We start from the raw sequence: 21,481 nt of genomic DNA on the forward strand, positions 1-21,481 counted from the left end.
CAAAACAAAAAAGCAAAATTAGTTCTCTTTAGGCAACTTTGTGTTCAGTCGATTGTACCAAATAGCCGTCGTTGAGACACGAGTTCATACATGAGTTCCTGTTTAATAACTAATAACTATAACAACCTCTTCAAACTTCCGTGACTCTTTGACTGTTTATGCGGGTAATGTAATTTAAACAGATTCAGAAATGATCATTAGCTTCCTTTTTTGAGTTCTCAGCAACAGAGAGGAAGAGGGGGCGGGGTTACTTTGCACTAACATTCCCGCCTACAATTCAGAGTTGAAATTTTAATGAATTCTGAATAAACTATGTCCTAGAAAATTACAGTTTTTTTAGTCATTTTTGGCTAAAAATAGTATAATAATTTTGATTATCATTGGGAACGATTTGAAAATAGACCAAAAGATGATTGGAGTGGGTCTTTTAAAGGGTTAAACTAGCTCAGGTTTTTTTCTCAACTGACTTTCTCACATTTCATCTAAATCCCTCTAGCTTTACGGCCCTATGTGGGGTTTTTAAAAGCCAGTCAGTGCTGAGCCATGTAAGTCAGTATTCCTAAGAATCAATAGTATAGAAGCTAAAGTGGTCCAAATCAATGATCATATACAAAATAGACAATATGTTCTTATGATTCAATGATTTTTTTTTTATGAAACTGATTTAAGCGTCCTTTGTATCTGTGAACAACAAACCATAGTTGGTTAAAACCTTCAAACAAACTGGTTGTTGGTGAATACGCAGAGAGTAATCAGTCAGTAAGGACTGCCTTTCTTCTAATAAAAGCATCAATCTTGACATTTTAATTTTTGAAAAACTCAAAAATGTATGTGTGAGGTCTGGGTAAGCATGTTGCCTCTCCCTCCTCTTCCTCAGTGGATGAAGGAGATGTGGCGCTCAGACGCCTGCTACTCCAACTACGGCGTGGACGGGTCCACCTGCTCCTTCTTCATTTACCTCAGCGAGGTGAGTACTCTGGCTGACTTCCTTTCTAAATCCTAATCAAATCAACTGATTTAACAATATTCAGAAAAGTACAACAAGTAAACTTGCAAGTTGTTGTAAAATGTGCAAAAGAAGAAAAAGGAAAGAGGAAAAAGAGTGACTTCCTGTATGGAGGCAAAAAAAGGAAACAGTTTAGAGCAAAGCAGGAGAAGAGAACGGGATTTCATTTCTTTAAAAAATGCAAATTAAAGTCCTTCAGTGCGGTGTGATGAGTCGGCGACAAAGGCTTCTTGAGGAGATGAGGGTTTTTTTTCTTCTTTCTTTCTCTTTCGCTACGAGCAAAAATATGAAGTGACTTTCCGAGCCGTCCTCCGTTTCTACATTTGCCAGGAACAAGGAGAAAAGATGGGATCAGTTATTATTAATGAGGCATGTAAGCACTCGTGTTCCTTCAAGGACACTTTCAGAGCTCCTGCCTGAGTGCTGGAAAATAGAAAATAAAGATCATTGCAGACGAAAGCCAAATTAGGCAGTTGACTGGAGGACGTGGATGTGCAAGTGTTTTACAAATTGCTCACATTTACCTCCTTTTAAATGTTAAATACTTTCTTTAGACGACGCTTTGGGTTCTTAAATATTTATGCATCACTATTTTAATCAATGTCAAATATTTCACCCACTTTCAAACTAATTTGGCATCTCTTAATCATTAAATATTTATCAAAAAATCTTAAGTTTTTGGGTTGCTTTATTTTTTAACTACAATGAATTAAAAAGTACAAAAAAAAAACAAAAAGTAATTTTTTCTCATATATTTACCCGTTTCAAAGTAATACATTTACAACTTTAAAATGAGTACATTTATGAGGAAAAAAGTAATACATTTTGCTTATGACTAAATTCATTGATATACCACTTTATTCTCATAATTTAGCAATTTTGATTTTTTTCTTCTAAATTTACCTCTTTTTTTCTTGTAAATTTATGACTTTTTTCTCCTGAATTTGGGTGTTTCAACATAATAAATCTACAGCTTTAAAATACGTACATTTGCAAGACTAAATTCATAGATAAACTGCTTTATTCTCGTAATTTAACAATTATGATTTTTCTCATAAATTTATGACTTTTTTTTCCATAAACTTAGGACATTTTCTCATAAATGTATGACCTTTTTTTTATAAATTAACGACTTTTTTCCTCACAAATTTATACATTAAAAGTAATACATTTACTACCTTAAAATGCGTAAATTTACAAGGGTAATGTCATAAATTTAGGCTATGGCTAATTTCATAAATTTACCCCTTTATTCTCGTAATTTAACAGTTGTGATTTTTTTTCCGTAAATTGAACTTTTTTCTTATAAATTTATGACTTTTTTTTCTTTTAAATTCACACATTTTAAAGTCATAACTTTATGACTTTAAAATGTGTACATTTACGAGGGTAATGTCATAAATTTAGCCTATGACTAATGTCATAAATATACCACTTTATTCTCCTAATTTAACAACTATGATTTTTTTTTTTCGTAAATTGGACATTTTTCTCATAAATTCATGACGTTTTTTCTTTTAAATTCACATGTTTTAAAGTCATAACTTTATGACTTTAAAATGTGTACATTTACAAGAAAAAAAACTGATTAATTCAGCCTATGACTTTTTAAGGCGTAAATATAAGTCTTTGTTCTCATAATTTAACAGTTACAACTTTTGTCTTGTAATTTTAAGATTTTAAAGTCGTAATAAAAAAAGTAGTACTTGCTAGTAAAACTGTCCTAATACTAATTTTCTAATCCAGTTTATAGTGGACTAGTTCACGTTGATAGCTGCTATTTTCTAAATCGAATCAGAATCCACCATTTGAGCAACTTTATTGGCAGCATCCTCGTAAAATTAGATATTATTCGTTATTATTATGGTGTGTGGGAACAAATGTGGTTTTTATCGACTCTTTTTCTGTTTCCTTATTGGCTCTTACCTTCAAAAAGAAACTTTCCATATCCTTTTTTTTTTCTTTTTTTATCAAGTTAGCTAGCTTGTTATGATTTAGCACTAGGAACCACCACTTCAAGAAAGTAACCAACGTGGTGGACAGAATCCACTAGTTTCAAACTTGAATTTTAACCTGAAATACAAAGGGAGTTTATACAAATATACTCCTGTGTTCAAAGTTTTATTGCTGCCTTTTGTCTATCTGACACAAGAGGGCTTCAGTTCTTGTTTTCTTGTCTCTGTTGTTGGACAGGTGAAGTTGGGAAAACTAACTAACTAAGTAAATAAATAAATAATGGTTTTATTCTTTTTCTGGGCACAAAACTTTAGTCTTTTTCCTTGTTCAACAACCCCTGGTCTTCCCTTCTGCAGCTTTTTGTTTTATTAAAAGCAAATATTTTTAGTCAAAGTAGGATTCTAAATCTGCAGGTCTGGAGAAAGGTCAGAAACCTGCTGTAAATATTTTATTTGAGCTGAAAGCATTGGCTGGGAAGCAAAAAAACGAAGAAAGCCATTCGACTCTGAGAAGAAAAGAAAAAGAACTCTGGACATTTGGTTATTGTCTCCTCATGCAAAATCCATGAGTGTTAGCCGTTGGGAAGGAAAATGGGAGGAGCTAACCTCTGATTTCACAATAATAAACCTTCTGTTCTGCGGTTTCAGTCATTAAAAAGATGAAGTTGCAGATGAAAAAAGCAATTTCTCTGACTCTGTGACAGTTTCACTTCCCAACAATGAGATTATGCAAACTGAAAAGGTTCTCCAACAGCTCTTAGGTTATGTGTTTTCTGCAAGCTGGGGCATTTTTTTTTTTTTTTTACTTGATTCTCATGCAGAGACTTCAGCAGTTGCAGTTTAATATTTAAATACAGAAAAACATTTAAACAGTCCATGTTTTTGCAATAAAGTTTTGTGTTTTTCAAGGTGGAAAACTGGTGTCCTCGTCTCCTCTGGAGGACGAAGATCCTGGGCGACGAAGCTGACCAAAAGGGGCAGGTGAGAACCGCATCAGCGACCACGAGGCTGTGTTAACTTAAAGAGGAGACTCAGCCGGCATTATTAGTTGTGCTTGTTCCTGCTACAGCAAAACCACAATGACGGGAGTTTTAGGAGAAACCTGGAATAATGGTTTCTCCCTCTCCCTGCCGATGCAGCAGATCTCCGTGTGAGCTTTTTCTCTGCGTCGTTCAGAGTCAGAGCTGCGTGAAAAGCCTTTCCCTCTGCTGCTGATGAATCAATACCCAGCACTTTTCATATACCCCCCTTTTTTTTAAATGTCAACTGCTCTGAGGCCTCTGCTGTGGAGATTTAAATTCCTTTTCCTGACCTCGTGTCCTCCATAAAGCTTGTCACAGCCTCCCCAGCAGCTGGTAATGACAGGTTTCTGTCCTCTCGTTGTCTTTGTGTCATAAACTCTATCTTCTCTCAGAAGTCCTATAACTCAGTCGTGTTCAAGTCCAGTCTTCCAACTGAGCTGGATTTAAAAAGCCTTTAGTACTTGTTTAAATCTAGTTTATTATCGCTATTTTATGTCTTCTCTGTCACATTTATTTTTTCAGCTTTTACATACTTAAAATGTGGGACTATATTTATAACATTTATTTTTTTAAATGACAAATTTTACATTATAAGGCACCTGTGTGTGATGTTGGCATCTGTACGTAAACTTTATAAATTAATCAATTGTTGGAAAATCTTACTTATAGCATCCTTTTAGCAATGATTTCAAACAATAAAGGTTCAATAAATAACTTTTTCTGGTGCTATCACCGAAGCACTATCTGCTGCAGTCGGTAACTCGGCCCCTCCCACATCCCACAGCCCTTACGGATGGAGAGATTCCTCATGTCCAATTTTAGATAAAGTTATGCAAAATCCGTTAAGTTAGAAAAAGATAACAGCTAAAGTGAGATTCAGCAGAAGATGGACCGACTAACAAACAGGATGAACATTTATTAAACACGCTAAAACTACATTTTTAAAACTTTTTAGCATAACTATGAATAATCAAAAGGCAGGAATAATATTTCCAAAATAAATCAACTTCAACCTTAAATAACTTTCAATGTTTTACTCTCCATAAAAACACATGTTGTTAAAGTTATACAAGTTAGACATTAAAGCAAGATAACATCGGGCCATTATTAACAATAATAAAGAAAAAGATTTGAAGGGCTATTTATAATTACTTGGATGGCCTTGACTTGAGACATGTAATCTATACACCCTGGATGATAAGAAACCAGGGATTTGTGGAGTATACCTGCTTCCAACAACAGACTCCAACACAGTCGATACGTATTGTATCACCTGCGTAAAAGCCACAAAAAAAAAAGAAAAATTGGCAAAAGCATAGTTGAGTGACGACATTAGTCCAGTGGAATCTCCATCCTGTTACTAGTACAAAACGTTCTAGATTAAGGGTATATGTAGTTCCTACTACCATATCTCCAAACAAAATAGTTACGTTGCGGTTCATATTAATATCAAGATATGAAATTTTGCTCCAGCACGAACTTTGATCCGTCTGTCTCTAGGCGGAGATCCGGACCAGCTTTGACGGCCTCTACCGCTCCATGTCCCAGCGGGAGGAGTTCCGCTGGATGATGCTGCGGATCAAACGCATGGCCGAGCCGTGGGTCAGCGCCATCCGCTCTCTGGCCGCCAAGCAGAACCTGGCTAAACGGCGGCGAAAGAAGGTGAGTTGAAGAAGCAAAGATTCTTCCTCAAGGAGGATTTTTATTTTATTATATTCCTCACCTTTAAACAAGCAGCAGCTCTGAGGGAGCAGCTGCAGGGAGCTCCAGCAGTCAGGTTAAATTTTTACTGGACTAATAAATTCCAACACACAAACACACATCTATGTACTTCTTGCCATCTGATGGTGGGAATGGACCGACATGGATATTCCATTGTGTCCCGAGCGGGTTTCTGCTGCCAGCACTGAATTATGTAGCATCCACTTGTGAATAATTCCTCCGGATACTCCTGCAAAGGAGCATTTCTTTAAACCACCAATAAGGATTTTCTGAAACTTTTTTTTACATTTTGTGCTTCCTGTGATCCTGAACTTTGTTCCTGAAATCAAATTTTCTCAGAAGTTTCTGAGCTTGAGCCCTTTTTCATCAGGTAATCTCTTTAAAATATGAATCTGCTCATATTAATAGTTAATGAGACATTTCTGGGACAAAGGCTGGCTGAGTTAAAAAAAAAAGTGTATTGTACAGTAGCCACTTCAAACAAAGCCTTCCATTACTGCTTCCCCCTGCTGTGGAACAACCTGTTCCCCTCAGCAGTGGAAACCACTCTGGGAGTTCTTCATATTTTACTTGACTTTTTCTCTGCGTGTGTGCTGTTCACCTGACAACCTGCAGAGGAAAAGTACAGCTGATTTTACAGGAAGAAACACACTTTTTACCCCCTCTGTTCTGCTGGGAAAATCTTTTTAAGTTGAAAATCACTCCAGGAAAAATACATTCTTGAGCTCTAAGTTCTGTGGGGTTTGAAATGTCTGCGTTTATCCTCCGTCAGATCCTGGTTCACTTGGGCCTGCTCACCAAAGAGTCTGGCTTCAAGATCGCAGAGAACGCCTTCAGCGGAGGCCCGCTGGGAGAGCTGGTGCAGTGGAGCGACCTGATCACCACGCTGTACCTGCTGGGCCACGACGTTCGCATCTCCGCTTCGCTGGCTGAGCTCAAAGAGTCAGTAACAATCACGTTTTTTAGGCCATATCTTTAGAAAATGTGGAGCATATTAAGTGAATTCACAAAATGCTTTTACTGATCACAAAAGTTGTAAAACGTGTCCTTTTTGAACCTCAACTAGAACTAAAATACTCCATGGTGCAGTGCAATGAAAGGCGCACCTTTGCTAACTGGTCCGATATAATCCAAGTCACTGTCCAGTCTGAAACTGTTAGATTGTTGTCTTCTCACGTGAACTTAGGTTAAATCAACCATGTTAGGGAAATATGACGGCAGAAGGTGACAGAGTGAAGACAGAGAAGTCCTGAAATTGAGCCTTGTGGAACTCCATAAAAAGAAGAACCAATCACAGTTGGTCATAGTTCAGTCTGCTAGATCTGAGCTCGTTTCTATTTAAATTCAGAAATGAAAGCTTCAGATTGTTCTTTTTTTGTGTAGATAGAAAAAATTTTCTTTTTATAGAACAGAACTCGGACGAAAGGTGAAGACTGAGCGAAGTCCTGAAATTGAGCCTTGAGGAACTCCATGTAGAGAACGACTCTTGTCTTTTGTTTTGTTAAGTTTGCCAGATCAGAACAAGCTCTCGTCTAGATTAAGATGCACGTTCCTTGAATTATTTTTCTTGTGTTAATAGTAGAAAGATAATTTCTAAATAACAGAATGCAGAGGAGAAAAAAAATAGACTGAGAGAAGTTCTGAAATTGAGCCTTGTGGAACTCCTTGAAGACAAGAACCACTCAAGCTTCCAGTTATAATTTGATCTGTTAAATTAGTGCTAGCTTCTGTTAAGATTTAGAAACAAATAACTGAAATTATTCTTCCTGTGTCAATAGGATGCTATCTTTTTAAGGAACAGAATGTTGAGGAAAGATAAAGACTGAGAGAAGTCCTGAAATTGAGCCTAGTGGAACTCCATGTAGAGAAGAACCACTCACTCTTACAGTTTTTGTTCAGTTTGCAAGGTCGGAGCTAGCTTTTGTTAAGATGCAGATACAGGCTCCTTAATTTATTTTTCTTGTGTGAATAGTAGAAATATACTTTTAAAGAACGGAATGTAGAGGGAAAAAAGAAGACTTAGAGAAGTCTTAATAAAGAGCCTTGTGGAACTCCATGTAGAGAAGAACCACTCACACTGCTCACACTTTGGACTGCTAGATCAGAGCTAGTTTCTATTTAGATTTAGAGACAAATGCTTTTTTTTTGTCTTGATAGAAATCAACTTTCTTTTTTTCATCTATTCTTTAAAGTGTACTTAACATATCTACTTCCTGGTGGATTTATATAGTTGGTTCTTATTACATAATTGTTACATACATCTAGCATCATATGTAAAAATAAATTTACCATCACAAATACTGAATTTACAATGATCTGTTGATGAATGCACCTTTAAAGAGTTTTATGTGTTCTTCCCAGGATTATGCGCAAAGTCATGGGGAACAAATCCAGCTGCCCCACACAAGGGGATCGAGTAGTGGAACTCATCTACATCGACATCGTGGGCCTCACCCAGTTCAAGAAGACTTTGGGACCTTCCTGGGTCCACTACCAGTACGTATATTTCCGCGCACGCCGTTACCTGGGGTTACTTGTTTGATGTTCTCTCTGCGCTCGTCGGGACAATGAGCCTATTCTCCACTCATACGGTAACACAGTTTCCCACAAGACCCTTGGGAATGTCTGCAGTCTGCAACGCTGTCATCGTCCGCTCTCACGTTTCCCCGTCGAGGGCCACAGATTAGGCAGATCCAGTTTGTCTGGAACAGTTTGGCCTCAAAGGAAACGCAAGGAACAATAACTCTGGGCGGCTGTTCCTGCTCTTCACCAGCTTCTGGTAGTCTGCAAGGTCACACCTTAAATAGCATTTGCTGCAAATGCTTTCAGATGCTCTCCTCTGCTGCTATGAAGCATTTATGTCTGTATGCTTCAAGCCACAAGCCTTTTGTGCTCTTTGAAAAGCACTCAAAGACATTTTTCTTCCCTCACAAAGTTGAATCTAATCAGGTTCCTGCTTCCCGTTTATATTACTCAGTGAGGACACTTACAGTTGAGGGAGTCACTTTTCTTGTTTTTGTGACCTCAAAACTTTCCTCCTGGTGAGGTATTTACGACCTAAACCGTTTGCATATCCGAATGCTTTTTTTTTTTTTTTTTTGTCTGATTCACATTCAAATCAAACCTGTTTGCGATGGTTTGTTTTAAATGCCACAGCCTTTTGGTTGTGTTTCAGATCTGCTTTTTGCTGTTTCATGCTTCTCCAGACGCCAGAATACTGTTAGAATACTGGATTACTCTTACTGCCTAGTGCTTCTTTTTTATTTTGTGTTGGTATTCACAGTCTAAATACTCCAAACCTGTGAATCAAGACAGAAATATTTCCTACTGAGACACATAAAAGTGAAACAACTTATATTAGCTTAGTACACTTTATTGCAAAAACAGAATGTTGTTTTTAATTAGTGAAAGAAAATGACATCCAACCTGTCTGCTCAGACGGCAGCATAAACTTCCTTGTTTTTGTCCTTCCTGTATTACAGGATAGTTGTGTCATTTCCAACGTATTCTAAATATAACATTTAGTTAAGTAACACACTGTGAACGAGACAATGAGATTCTTGTCCAAACAACATGGACTTAAAAATCTAAAAGGCTTTGCAAAACATTAAGCCAGCTTTGCATTTTAAGACGGTTTTTTGTTTAATTGTTTGCCTCCAGAATGTGAGTTTATTTTGTGATATTTTAAAATGTTATTGATCTTTTCTGAAGGATCTTGAACTTAGAGTTGTTTGGTGCCAACTTTTTGGGGGGAGTTTGTTGGTATTGTCCACTGACTGTGAGTAAGCTGCTATGATGTGACACACTCGGACTAATCAATGCTTATTGATGACGTCTGGTTCCAACATGGCGGCGTCCATATTGCGATACAATGGCTACAATTGACTTCATTTGGTTGGAGCCGGAAGTAACCAATTTTCTATTGGTGACTTCACACTCAGGCAGTCTAGTTCTTATTTAAGCTGAATTCACACCGGACGCTGTCGGCACTTCAAATTTGTGTTTTCCGCCTGTCTCTTGAAAAGCGGCAAATTTAATGTTTGACTCCTCAACGCCGTGGCCACAGAGCAACCACTGAAGAACTTCATTTGTTGACCACATCATAGAAAACACAAATGATGTTGAGCGAGTAGCTTGGGTTTTCTGAATCTTAATAGAAGATAACTCTGATCTAACAGACAAAACTATAACTGTAAGCGTGAGTGGTTCTTCTCTACATGGAGTTCCACAAGGATCTGTATCAAGACTTCTCTAAGTCTTCTTTTTCCCTCTAAATTCCATTCTCATGTTTTGGAAAGCTCTACAGAGGCACCAGCCAGCACGTTGCCGTGTCTGGGTTCACCGGATCATTCAGAGAGACTTGTAGTATGGTGAATTTCACCATTTACTGCAAGAGCTGCACCTGTATATCAATCAATCAATCAAGATACTTTATTAATCCCCTGGGGGGAAATTCATTATAACGTCCGTTTGAAATGGTACTTCCGTCTGTCTGTGACCTAGTTTGAAGAATTTCTGTCCCACGTTTTCCCAAGAGGGAGAAAATAAAAATAAAACTGGTGGATTTTTTTTTTTTTTTCTTGATGAAAATGAGAAAAACATCATAAACCCCGTGGAGAAAGAGTTACCTTGCATTAGGGGGGGGACCTGAGGGGGCTCTCCATCTGCTGGGCAGCCAACTACGGCTAGTGGAGCTGGCCTGCTTGCTACGCTAGAAGGCAGCAGGTTAAGAAAATGGTTGGAAGTTCAGGACAAAAATCGAGTCACTGAAAATGTCACGTGCTTACAGCCGAGTCCCTGATTGGTTGCCACGCCACAAGACCTCAAATCTCATTTATACCTTGACTTAACATTGAAACTTGACGCCCCTGCCACGCCGTCCGTTGTTAATGCGCCATTACAGTCAATGATCTGATCATTGGTGCGTCATTCGTCTGTCTTGGTCAATTTAAAAATAAGTCTTGCAAAAGCTTCTCTAGAGTCTTGAGTCTGTAGGTTAGTGGCCAAGCCAAAAAAGGAAGTGTCTGCATGAAGAGTTGAGTTATAAGTAGTTAAGGTTTGACCATCCTGATCTTATTGCGAAAGACAAAGCTGACCATTTCCAATAGGCTGCTGTCACAGGTCTCCCTTTGTCCAGTAGGGTAAAACTTCCCTCCTAATCAGTTTCAGTCCTACTTCTTCTTCAAAAACCATCTTGTTTCTTCAAACATGTCAAAAAACTATGACTATTTCAATGAATATAAGATTTCCAAGTCCTATCGCCATGTCGACTTCAGCTTCATTGCAGAAACAAACAAGACGTCAAACCTAAAAGGGGGAGCCAACTCCAGAGATGAATCGGTGACATGTTTATACTACATCCAGTTCAACAACTGGAAACCAGAAGGTATACGCCTCTTCTCAGAAAAAACAGATATCAGTTGTAGTTCTTTTAAGGAAGAAAATTCTGAGAAAATTGTTCAACTTCCTATGAAAACCTATACAAACTGTAAAGATAAGGAGGCTGACAAAGACTTTGTCCTTCACTTCACCCTTTATGGGTGTAATTGCTGAGATGAAGTGTTGCACACAGTTTTTCAGAGGGAGCTAAATGTGTGTGAATGCTTCTGTAGAGCGTGAACCGTTTCTGGTTTATCTGTTAATGACTCATGTTTTATTTTCTCAGAGGAGCCGGTTGTGGAGGTAAAGGAGCCTGTTATGCTCGATAACCGTCATCACGCATTGCTCATTTGGGACCACTTCAGGTGGATTCAATTATGGAGAAACGCTGCTCCCACTTTTGAAGGCGGCTCTCCCCAGTCGGATTGAGGAAGGCATCAAGTGTCGGCGCACTTGTTGGCTCGTTACGACTCCCGCCGCTCAGTGGCCCCGCTGCAGCCGTACTGCAGCTGCAGAGGTCCATCTGTCGGGAGGATTTCTGCAGACGTCCTGATGAAATCTGTTTGAATCTGTTCTCCAGTCCTTCCACGGGTCTCTGTTGTTGGAGACACTTGCAGACATGAGCGATTCAGTGGTCATGCCGGTCAGAGCAGCAAGTGACTTAAAGAATGCAGAGGAGGGAGTTAAAGGTCAGCGACCAGTTTACGAGTCGCTCTTCTGGTTGTGGATCATTAATCCCACACAGTGACCTTTGAGTTGGCCTGATGCTCACTCACCCAACTATCTGACAATAGAGGCTTGTTCTTGTTATTTAATCACTGTGTTTAAGGCTATTTCTCCCCAATGTGGCTGCATGTGAACACCTTTCTGTGCGGACGGAAACCCTATTCATTGCTATTATGACCCGCAGCAGAACTGCTAATGACCAGATTGTTTTTGCAACTCCTTATTTCTTACTGCAGATTTAAGCAAAAATTTCACACCTGCCACATACTCAAAAACTAGTCCTGTCATGTGGTTAACTTTTTTGTGTGATTAATTAATCGTGACATGTAGTTAATTAATCTAATTAATTGGTTTAAATCGCAAATATTTCTGTGAAAAGCTTCATTTTGAGGTATTTCCATTTAAATTTGTGATATTGTGAAACAGTAACATATCAAATTTAGCTAAAAAAGTTGAAGTTTTTTAGTATTGCAGACTTCTATCTTTACTTTTACTATACCAAGAGGGATTTTGTTTTCATCTAAAAACAATCCAAAAATGTTAACCACAAGCTTCTTATTAATAAAATAATACCGTATATGTTCTAATAGTAGCCCTGGCGTTTATTCCTTAAAATGAAGGACTGGCCACTATTGGAAAATATACTGTACATATATTGACATATTTTATTCCTTGGTTTATTACCGTAACAGCAATACACTAGATAAGACAAGTGATTTTAGAATTTATTTTTTATTTTTTTTGTAAATATGATCATTTTAAGCACTGGAAAGAAGCAGAAAAAAAGAAATGCAGAGAGAAGAGAAAATAGGAAAGAGCAAAACACGAGAACGTGACACGACTGGAACTGAACTATTTAGAGTTTGGATTTTGCTTCTTTGAAATAAACTTTTGCTTCATCATCTGGACAAAACATGCAGGAAGTGTCAAACTTTTCCTCTGAAATTATTCTTTTTTGCCATGACAAAGCGACGCACCGTGTATTACTTAGTGAAAAACGATTCGAACTTTAAAAATAATACAAGACTGAAGTCCTGATAATTAATGTAATTTTTTTTCCCCATAAATTACCATGGTATGAGAGATAATGCCCCTCCAGGTGTGCATTATCAGACATGAACAGGAGCAAAAGTAAAAAAAAAAGTGCTTAAATGTCTGTAATTAATTAATCATGATTTACACTATAATTTGACAGCTCTAATCACACCCCCCCCCCGCCCGAAATTTACATGCTAACTACCTCCCTATCCCTTAAAAAAAAAAGAGGACATCACAGCAGACACAACTGTCAAAAAATATAAACGAGCAACATGTGTCAAAAAATATTCTAAACCAAAAACACACGTGTTAGTATCCAAAAGAAGTTTAGAAATTATTATGGGATGGCAGCTGGAGCTAAAGTTTGGTGGCCATTTTGTGGCAAAGTGGGAAATTTGATGATTTTCATATTCATTTTCATAGAGGCTAACGTCTTGAACATTAAAAAAATAATAATAACCTTTAGTACTGTCTACAAATTTAAACTCCTAATCCTTGGGGAGATAGTTAGGAAAAATCTTTACTTGTGTAGACTTTGAGTGGTGCTAACGTAGCGAGCTAGCATGGCGAGCTAGAAAGCAGCGTTTCCCTGTTGCTTGCATACTTTTCAGCTGAATGTTGTGGAAATTTAGGAGATTAATCTTTAGCTCAAGCGGAGCAAAGCGAAATGACATATGATGTTCCTTGTGGAGGAGGAATATGGACCTGTTTAACAGAAAAACTCCGTTACCAAGGAAATCCAAAAGTGCACTTTTGCAGATTCTTCTAAAAATTGCATAAACGTGTTTGTCACCCCCAGACAGCCAAAAAATAAAACGGTTGCTATGGTGATAAACCCAACAAAAAATCTGCCGATTTGATAAATATATTTTTAAGGGATTTTTGTAGCTCTGACCAGTGTGGCAGGTGCTTAAGGAGAGGGTGGGGTATGTAGTAGCTGCTCAGTCAGTGAGGGGGTGTTATTCAATGTTCCCTTTTTTTATTTTTTTTTATTTCTCAGTACAAACCACCTCAACAGTTAAACAGTTTTCCCCTGATCTAATGGAAATGTAGAAACAAACTACAGTACCTCTGATGCTGCTTTAACACAGACAGTCTTGTGGGCTTGTTCTAACTTCTCATTGATCTTTGCGGTGCTCAACTTTACAGTGACCTAATCACACAAAGCTGCTTTTACATTAGGACAGATCCGTGGACTCGGTCCAAATGGGTGGAGAAGGCTAGTAAATATCACACCTTCCTCTGGGTCGGTATGCTTTCACACACAGCAGAAGCAAAGACGACCAAACTACCTAAATAACCGTTTAGATCTAAACAAACAGTGTTTAGGGGTAATATTTCCTGACCAAGAGGGAGTAAGAAGAAGAAAACCAACTTTTTTCTTGCGAGTGCCGCCCCTTCGGTTTTGTGCTGTGAAGGTTTCGTTTTGTTTCTCGTAATACGCCACGTTCACTCCTTTCACTTCCCCGCTTTGGTTCAGTTGAACCAAGACCATCACTTCCACAGAAACCGGAGTTTGAATGTTTGGTTTCCGCCACAGCTTAGCTTTTACACTTGCCCAAAAAAAAAATACACACTCTGGTATCAGTCACTCCTTAAAGTGGGAGTGCACTTTAGTAGTTCTGAGTAATACTGATAAGAAAATGTAACACCTCATGACTTAAACATCAACACATTACCTTTAGCTCCTGTGTTGATGTTCTTTTAATTACTGTAACTCCTCAATTGTTATTATTAACATTATCCACTAGAATTGACATGGAGAAAGCATCTTTGGTGGATAAATTGTGTAAACAGCCAACGAGTTGCGGCACTTTAAAGGTTGTGTACACTGAAGCTAAAGCTCAGGTGTCCTTAAACTTGAGTATAGCCCATGGTGTTCACACTTGGTCGAGTAGGGAGGGGCTTCTTCTTTATCTTCTGCTACTGTTTACTAGCACATGTCCATCACATACAGTTATAAGAGGCTTTCGCAAAATGTCAAAGTGGTGTAAATCTAGTCAATCTTGCTCCAGACTGTTTCTTTCCCAGCTCTGTTCTAATGTAGGAAACACACACTGACGTTTTCAGTGACTCAGTCAAAGGGTAGAAATAAAGAGTCAATATGGCCGCTTGATGCGAGGATTTTCATCCTGAAGTTTTTACGCTGGGGCCGAGGAGTTGCCGGGGACTATCCCGATTACTGTTGGCAGATGGGATACACTCTGGACAAGTCACCTGCCTGTTACAAAGCCCATGGAGCTCGGATTAATGCTCAAACTGGGCCACAGACAGACGGAAGTCCTGTTTAAAATGTCCATCAGGTGCCGAAGAGTGACGTACACCGCACTGGGTGAGACTTTTGTACGTAGATCTCGAAAATGGTCGTAGAAATTTGCGCAAGTTCATGCACGAGATTTGATCGTGGAAGCCTGAAACGTGAGTTTACGTGTGTTTGCATAGACTTTTCATTGGAAGTGGCTACTTGAACAAGCTTTAAGGGCGGTGTGCATGTAGCTTTAGAGCAAGGGTGTCAAACTCAATCGCACAGGGGACCAAAATCCATAACACACCTTAGGTCACGGGCCAAACAGGATAAACATTTATTGAACTCTAAAACAAAATTTTAAAAACTTTAAAAAAAGTAACTTTTTAACTTTTTTGCAATAAATGTTTATGTTAAAAGTTGTTAATTTGGGTAACTGATTATATATTTTTGTATTTCATGTTTGTTTTTTGTTAAAGCTACGTCCTGTCTTTGACCCTGCAGGTGCATGCTGCGGGTGCTGGACTCCTTTGGCACGGAGCCCGAGTTTAACCACGCCCACTACGCCCAGTCTAAGGGTCACAAGACGCCGTGGGGAAAGTGGAACCTGAACCCGCAGCAGTTCAACACCATGTTCCGTAAGTCTCCGTGACGACTCACCTCACCTCACCTGAAAATGAGATGGAGAGAGATCCCTTTAAAACCAGTCCCACTGATGGAACATCATCAAGCAGATTAGTCAGCTGGAGGTCAGGCTCTGTTGTGGCTCCGTTAGGATAGTGGACGCATGCTGGGAAGTTTCCTGAGTAGCACTAAGAGCGTGTTTTTTTTAGGGGGTGTAAGGGAGCCAGCCCCCTGGGGTAGTGACCTTTTCAGTGTGTCTAAGAGAAAGTGAAATGTTAGCCCTGCATTTGCTGTTTGTGCGGCGAGGCCCGGGGCTGAATAGGAGCTTTGTACCCTGGCAAGGGTTCGTTCTTCAGAAAAACACGCCGGCCTTCGCTTGGAATCAAGCGGAGAGTCGCTGGGTTAGATGATATCTCAGGGGGAACAAGTGCACAGCAACTCAGCCGGGGGCCACCAAACCACAGAGGGGCGTCACCTCCAGGCACCACAGAAAGAAAGTCCTTGGTATTTTTCCGTATTTTTGCCACCTTTGAACCCCGCTGCAGAAGCAGCCCGTCATAGGAAGAGCCGTCCAGATGGAGTTGTGTAAGCCTGCTGCCGTCTGAGAGGAAAAACCTGTTTTCACAGCCAAGCGAGATGGAGATGACGCCGCGGTCAGATCAAGTGCCACAAATGTAATTTATTCTGAGACTGTATGGGTGCATTTGTTAGGATTAGGCTGAGCTCCATAAATCATTTGTTGTGGGAGTTGGAAGCGTGTGGCCTCAGGTCAATAAGACAAGACACGGCCAAATTGACCTCATTAATCTATTTCAGCCCAGATTGCAGCGATACATATATATATATATATTTTTTTTTTCAACATGTTTAAAGGCTTTGAGCGACTGAAGTCCTCTGATGGTTTCTGATGGTTCAGAATTCAGCTGCTTTTAACTGCTATGCTCACCCTATAGGGGAAAAACTGAAAAACGTTATATCCAATTCATCAAGTATTTTATTTTTTAAAAGAAAAAGGTTTTTATTTTTTGTGTGGTATAGTTTTCTCATTTTGTTCATGACATAATACTTTTCCAAATCCAAAAAAACAATCAATTTGAACTGTATTGAACTAGAAATCAAATCAATTCTCTATATAGCTCAAAAATATTAGTAAAAATAACCACAAACACAGAAAACAACGGTCCAATTATTTTAAATTACTGAGGTTTTTAAAAAATAAACACACTAAAAAGTATCTTCTATATAAATAAAGTATTTAGTTTGAATTTTGGCCAAACTGAAGGTTTAAATGCATCAAAGATTACCAATAAAATTCAATTTGATTGCTTTAATGTTTTAATCCTCCATCAAACATTTTTTTGACACCTTTTTAGTAAAAATGAAGAAAATAAAATGTTACATATTGTGTTTTTTTTTCAACAAACTATTTTATTTATAAATTGGACTTTGATTTGGTTTTACTTCTATTGCATGGCTGTTTTATTTAACTTTGAGGCAAATATGACTCAAGTATATTGATTTAGATCATCTTTTTTAACTTTATATTAATGTTTTTTCAAATATCTTTCTCTCTTTTAAAATACATCATTTTTAGAAAACTATTTTACTGATTTTTTTTTTTTTAGTTTATTAAAAAAATATGAATTATATTATGAATTAGATACAATAAATAATCAATGGTTGAAGTTTTAGTGGTAAATTCAGCTTCACCCAAATGAAATTTATCATAAAATTATTATTTTTTTTATTCAATTTCTGTTTTTTTATTTACTTTTGTGATCTTTTTTTCCTAATTGACACTATAATCTGGATTACTTTCAATTTTTAGAATATATTTTTCATCTTAGTTTCTTTTTTCTAGATTTAATTAACAGGATGAATGGTTTTTAAGTCTGTTTTATAAATGTTAATCCCCTAAATTGTTTAGTATTCTCAGCAGGATGTGGTTTATAAAGCTTCTCGTTGGGTCGGTTCTGGCTTAAACCTCGCTGACATTCATCAATCACTGTGGCAGCATTTTTTTCCTCCACTGGATCTGAAGCTAATCTGGTTTTTGTCACCTGGTGGGGACGTTTTTCAGCGTGAGACAACACTCTCACATTCACAACATTTGACTTAACATAGTTTATTTTAATTATTGACAGAATAAACAGCGTTTCAGGCCGCATGCTCCTGCATGTTTAATGATGAGTAAGCGTAACCGGTTGCTGAACCTTGCAGGAGAATGTTTGCTTTATGGAGACTCGCCTTGATGACCTGCAGAGCTGCCGGTCGGTCTGGTTCTGCCCCCACAACCTGACAAACATCATGTTCCTGTCATGTCAGACTTTTTTCAAGTACTTTCCTGGGAAGAAAAAATAGTTTTATTTGGGTTCAAAGCAAATCTGGGAAATTATTTATATATTTTAAAGCAGGTTTTATGTTAATAACATTTTAATAACATTTTAATTACAAATATTGATTAAAATAAATGGAATTGGTTCTCTTAAAGCAACTATTTTTCTCTTATAACTCTTTTTGCTCATCTTCCTTGCACTAAACAATTTCTGTCTGCCATCTAACAGCGGTAAAGCTGAGTGACATTTTGAGTGGCAGATCAAGAGTGAAAGAGCTTCCAGAAGCTGAGCAGTAGTTGTTCTATTTTTTGAAGTAAAAGTTTTTTTTTTTTTTCTTCACATTTTGGCTGGGCGAGCAGCTTATACTCAGTTGCAACTTGTTTGGGATTTTTGCTATTTTGAATAATATTGCTACAGTTGAAGTACAAAGAAGTCGTCCAATTACTACATTTTTCCGAGTATAAGACACTTTTTTTTTTACGTAGTTTATCTGGGGTGCGACTTGTACTCAAGTGTGACTTGTATGAGATTTTTACTTATTTATTTATATTGCTCCAATTGAAGTTAAGTGAGTCATCCAATTACCATATTTTCTGAGTATTAGATGGAACTTTTTGCATAGTTTGGTCAGGGGTGCGACTCGTAAGTGATTTATTTACAATTTTTACAAATATTGCTAAAGCTGAAAAATAAATAAGTCGTCTAGTTTCCGAATTTTTTATAGTATAAGCCACATTTTTTTGTATAGTTTGGTCAGGGGTGCAACATGTGCGTAGTTGCAACTTGTATATGATTTATTTATTTTTAATTTAATTTATTTTTATTTTTTTACAATTAATATAAATATTACTACAGGTGAAGAACAAATATGTCATCCAGTTACCGTATTTTTCAGAGTATATTTTTTTCCGTAGTTTGGTCAAGTGTGCGACTTGTACTCAGATCCAACTCTTATGTGGTCGTTATTTATTTATCATTTTTTCATTCATTTATTTATTTTACAATTTTTTACTAAAAATTTGCATGAAAAACAAATAAGTTGTCCAATTACTGTATTTTTGGAGTATAAGAAGCAGTTTTTTTTTTGCATGGTTTGGCCAAGAGAGTAATCTAGACTAAGGTGTGACTTGTATTTGATTTTTGTTATTTCTATTATTTTTAGTCATTGATTAATGTTTTACTCATTTTTACCAGCTAAAAACAAAGAAGTCTTACAATTACTGTATTACCGTAGAAGACACATTTTTTTCACAGTTTGGCCGAGGATGTGACTTATTTTTCAAAAGTAAATAGCATAAGCCACTAGGGGGCACTGTAGGTGTCTGCATCAATATTTACTACTTACACCAACGCAGAAGAAGTGCCGCTCAGACTTACGTCGGGCTCAACACAATTGTTCCAAAAGTGACACAAAGAATTAAGAAGTCAACTAATTTAGTGATTTGAAGTGATATAAAGACTTTATTTGACTTGTTAGACGCCTCTAGCCCGTTTTAGACCGTGCTATAAAATCTCCAGTGTGTACGTAGCTTTAAACTTCAGACTCAAGGATGTAGCTTCTAATGCGCTTTATATTTTGTCTACTGTCCTTTGGTCAGATGGATTCCAAAAAGAACTAAATCAATAAAAAAAACAGTTAATACAATAGATTATACTATATGGTCTGAAACTGTTAGATTAGTTCCTCAAGGCTCCTGTCTAGAGCCTCAACATTTAATCTTTCAACCTGTTTTAAACTTTGAGTCACAATTTTTACTTGTTTCAAATATTCAAATGTACACAGATGTCCAGTGTGTACGTAGTTTTCACCACTCAGAACCATGGATGTAGCCGCTAATGCTTTATATTTTATATTTATATATATTTCCAAAAAAGTGCAGAAAGTCTACTAGGTCGTGAAAATCTTTATCAGTGGGGAGGGTTTTATAGGCGTGTTGCAGCAGATCTCTGTTATCTTCTGAGATTGTTTCAGGTGTTTCACGCCCATAACAGGATGTTTCTCATCACTACTTCACTGATTATGCAACAAGAATCATATTTTGGGTTTAAAGTCCACTAAGGTAAAAAAAAAGCTCTTCCTCTGTTTCTTCCTGTGGGTTTAAAAACCACCTTTAGGGCGGAAATCAGGTGATTTCCTCAAACACTCTCACATTCTTTTACACAGAAATATACAAGAAAGGGAAGTTGATTCTAAAGGGATATTTTATTGGCAAATATACATTTTTTTTTTTTTAAAAAGGAGAAAGTTGTAGATTTATTGTTGGCAAAAGAAAAACCCTGACTTCCTGGGAATGAGCAGGACTGTCATTTCACACTTTCTCTCTGCTACAAGTTTCCTGAGCTCCTGGTTTCCTGGAATCAGGGAGGTTTTCAATAAAAGCCGTCTCCACCCCAAAGCAGAGCAGCATGTGACGACATGAAGCAACAGTTTTTATTGGACACGTTCCAGCAGACACCTTTTCTGTTAAACGTGTGGCACACATCTGCAGAATGGATCTGATGAGGCCGGAATATTTGGAAAAAACAAGGCTGATTTTATTTTAAAAACCATCAAGCTAAATCCCTTTTGTGGCCACAAAGAACCACATCTCACCTCCCCCGACCAACCCCAGCAGCAGCAAATCTCTAGTTAAAGTTGAGGTCTGACCACGGAACCGCCCCACCTCCCCCGCTGCAGATCCAGAGCTCCACCTCCGGCCCGGGTCTGGCGGCGAACGACACAATCTAGCCGGTTCGCTGGTGAACAGATCTGCCCCGTCTTCACTCCGAGCCCCCCTGTCCACACTTTGGTTTTACAAGACAGATGGCAGAGAGGTGAAGAACTGCCAGCTTCAGTCTCCACACTTGACCTGCTCCTCGGTCCTGTGGTTTCCACGGCAACCGGAGATCTCTGGATACCAGGAATAGAAGCGACGAGACGTTCTGCTCTTGTCGCTCCTCGTCCACTTGAATTTTCTGTTTTATTCGCAGTAAAAATGTATGAGAGAGAGTTGGGGTGGGCCTTTCTACAGGAAATATATGAACTGCAATTCAGCATTGGTGAATACTCTTTAAAAAGTTATTTATTACTTTTGTATCCCTTTGACATTTCATTGTCAAAAGTGTAAAAAGCAAATTATAAATTCCAAAAACAAAAAAATTAATTGAAACCAGTTAATGCAATAGATTATTCAATTTGGTATGAAACTTTTAAAAATGTGTTCCTCAAGGCTCCTGTTTGGAGCCTCAACATTTCATTTTTCAACATGTTTTAAACTTTAGGATAACAATTTTTATTTATTTGTTTGAAATATATTTTTGTTATTAATGGATAAAAAAATCCTTTAGTTTTTGCTAAAAGTTGTTCTTTTTCCTGAACTTTTCTCAAAAGCAAAGTTTACGTGATGTATGTTAGAGAATTACCATTAAGTGTAAGATGTAATTAGTTG

At 37.7% G+C, this 21,481-nt stretch overlaps 1 protein-coding gene across 1 annotated transcript in view; it reads left to right on the forward strand.

Annotated features, from left to right (window-relative positions):
* mgat5 (alpha-1,6-mannosylglycoprotein 6-beta-N-acetylglucosaminyltransferase) overlaps window positions 1-21,481 on the forward strand; it is an 83,203-nt gene that overhangs the window by 39,538 nt on the left and 22,184 nt on the right. The window contains exons 5-10 of the mRNA XM_024294293.2: window positions 878-967; window positions 3,871-3,942; window positions 5,484-5,645; window positions 6,478-6,647; window positions 8,067-8,201; window positions 15,598-15,731. Coding sequence (XP_024150061.1) covers window positions 878-967; window positions 3,871-3,942; window positions 5,484-5,645; window positions 6,478-6,647; window positions 8,067-8,201; window positions 15,598-15,731 — 763 coding nt within the window. The remainder of the gene's footprint in view (window positions 1-877; window positions 968-3,870; window positions 3,943-5,483; window positions 5,646-6,477; window positions 6,648-8,066; window positions 8,202-15,597; window positions 15,732-21,481) is intronic.

The sequence above is a fragment of the Oryzias melastigma genome, linkage group LG2 (genome assembly GCF_002922805.2).
Source record: "Oryzias melastigma strain HK-1 linkage group LG2, ASM292280v2, whole genome shotgun sequence".
Classification (NCBI taxonomy): domain Eukaryota; kingdom Metazoa; phylum Chordata; class Actinopteri; order Beloniformes; family Adrianichthyidae; genus Oryzias; species Oryzias melastigma.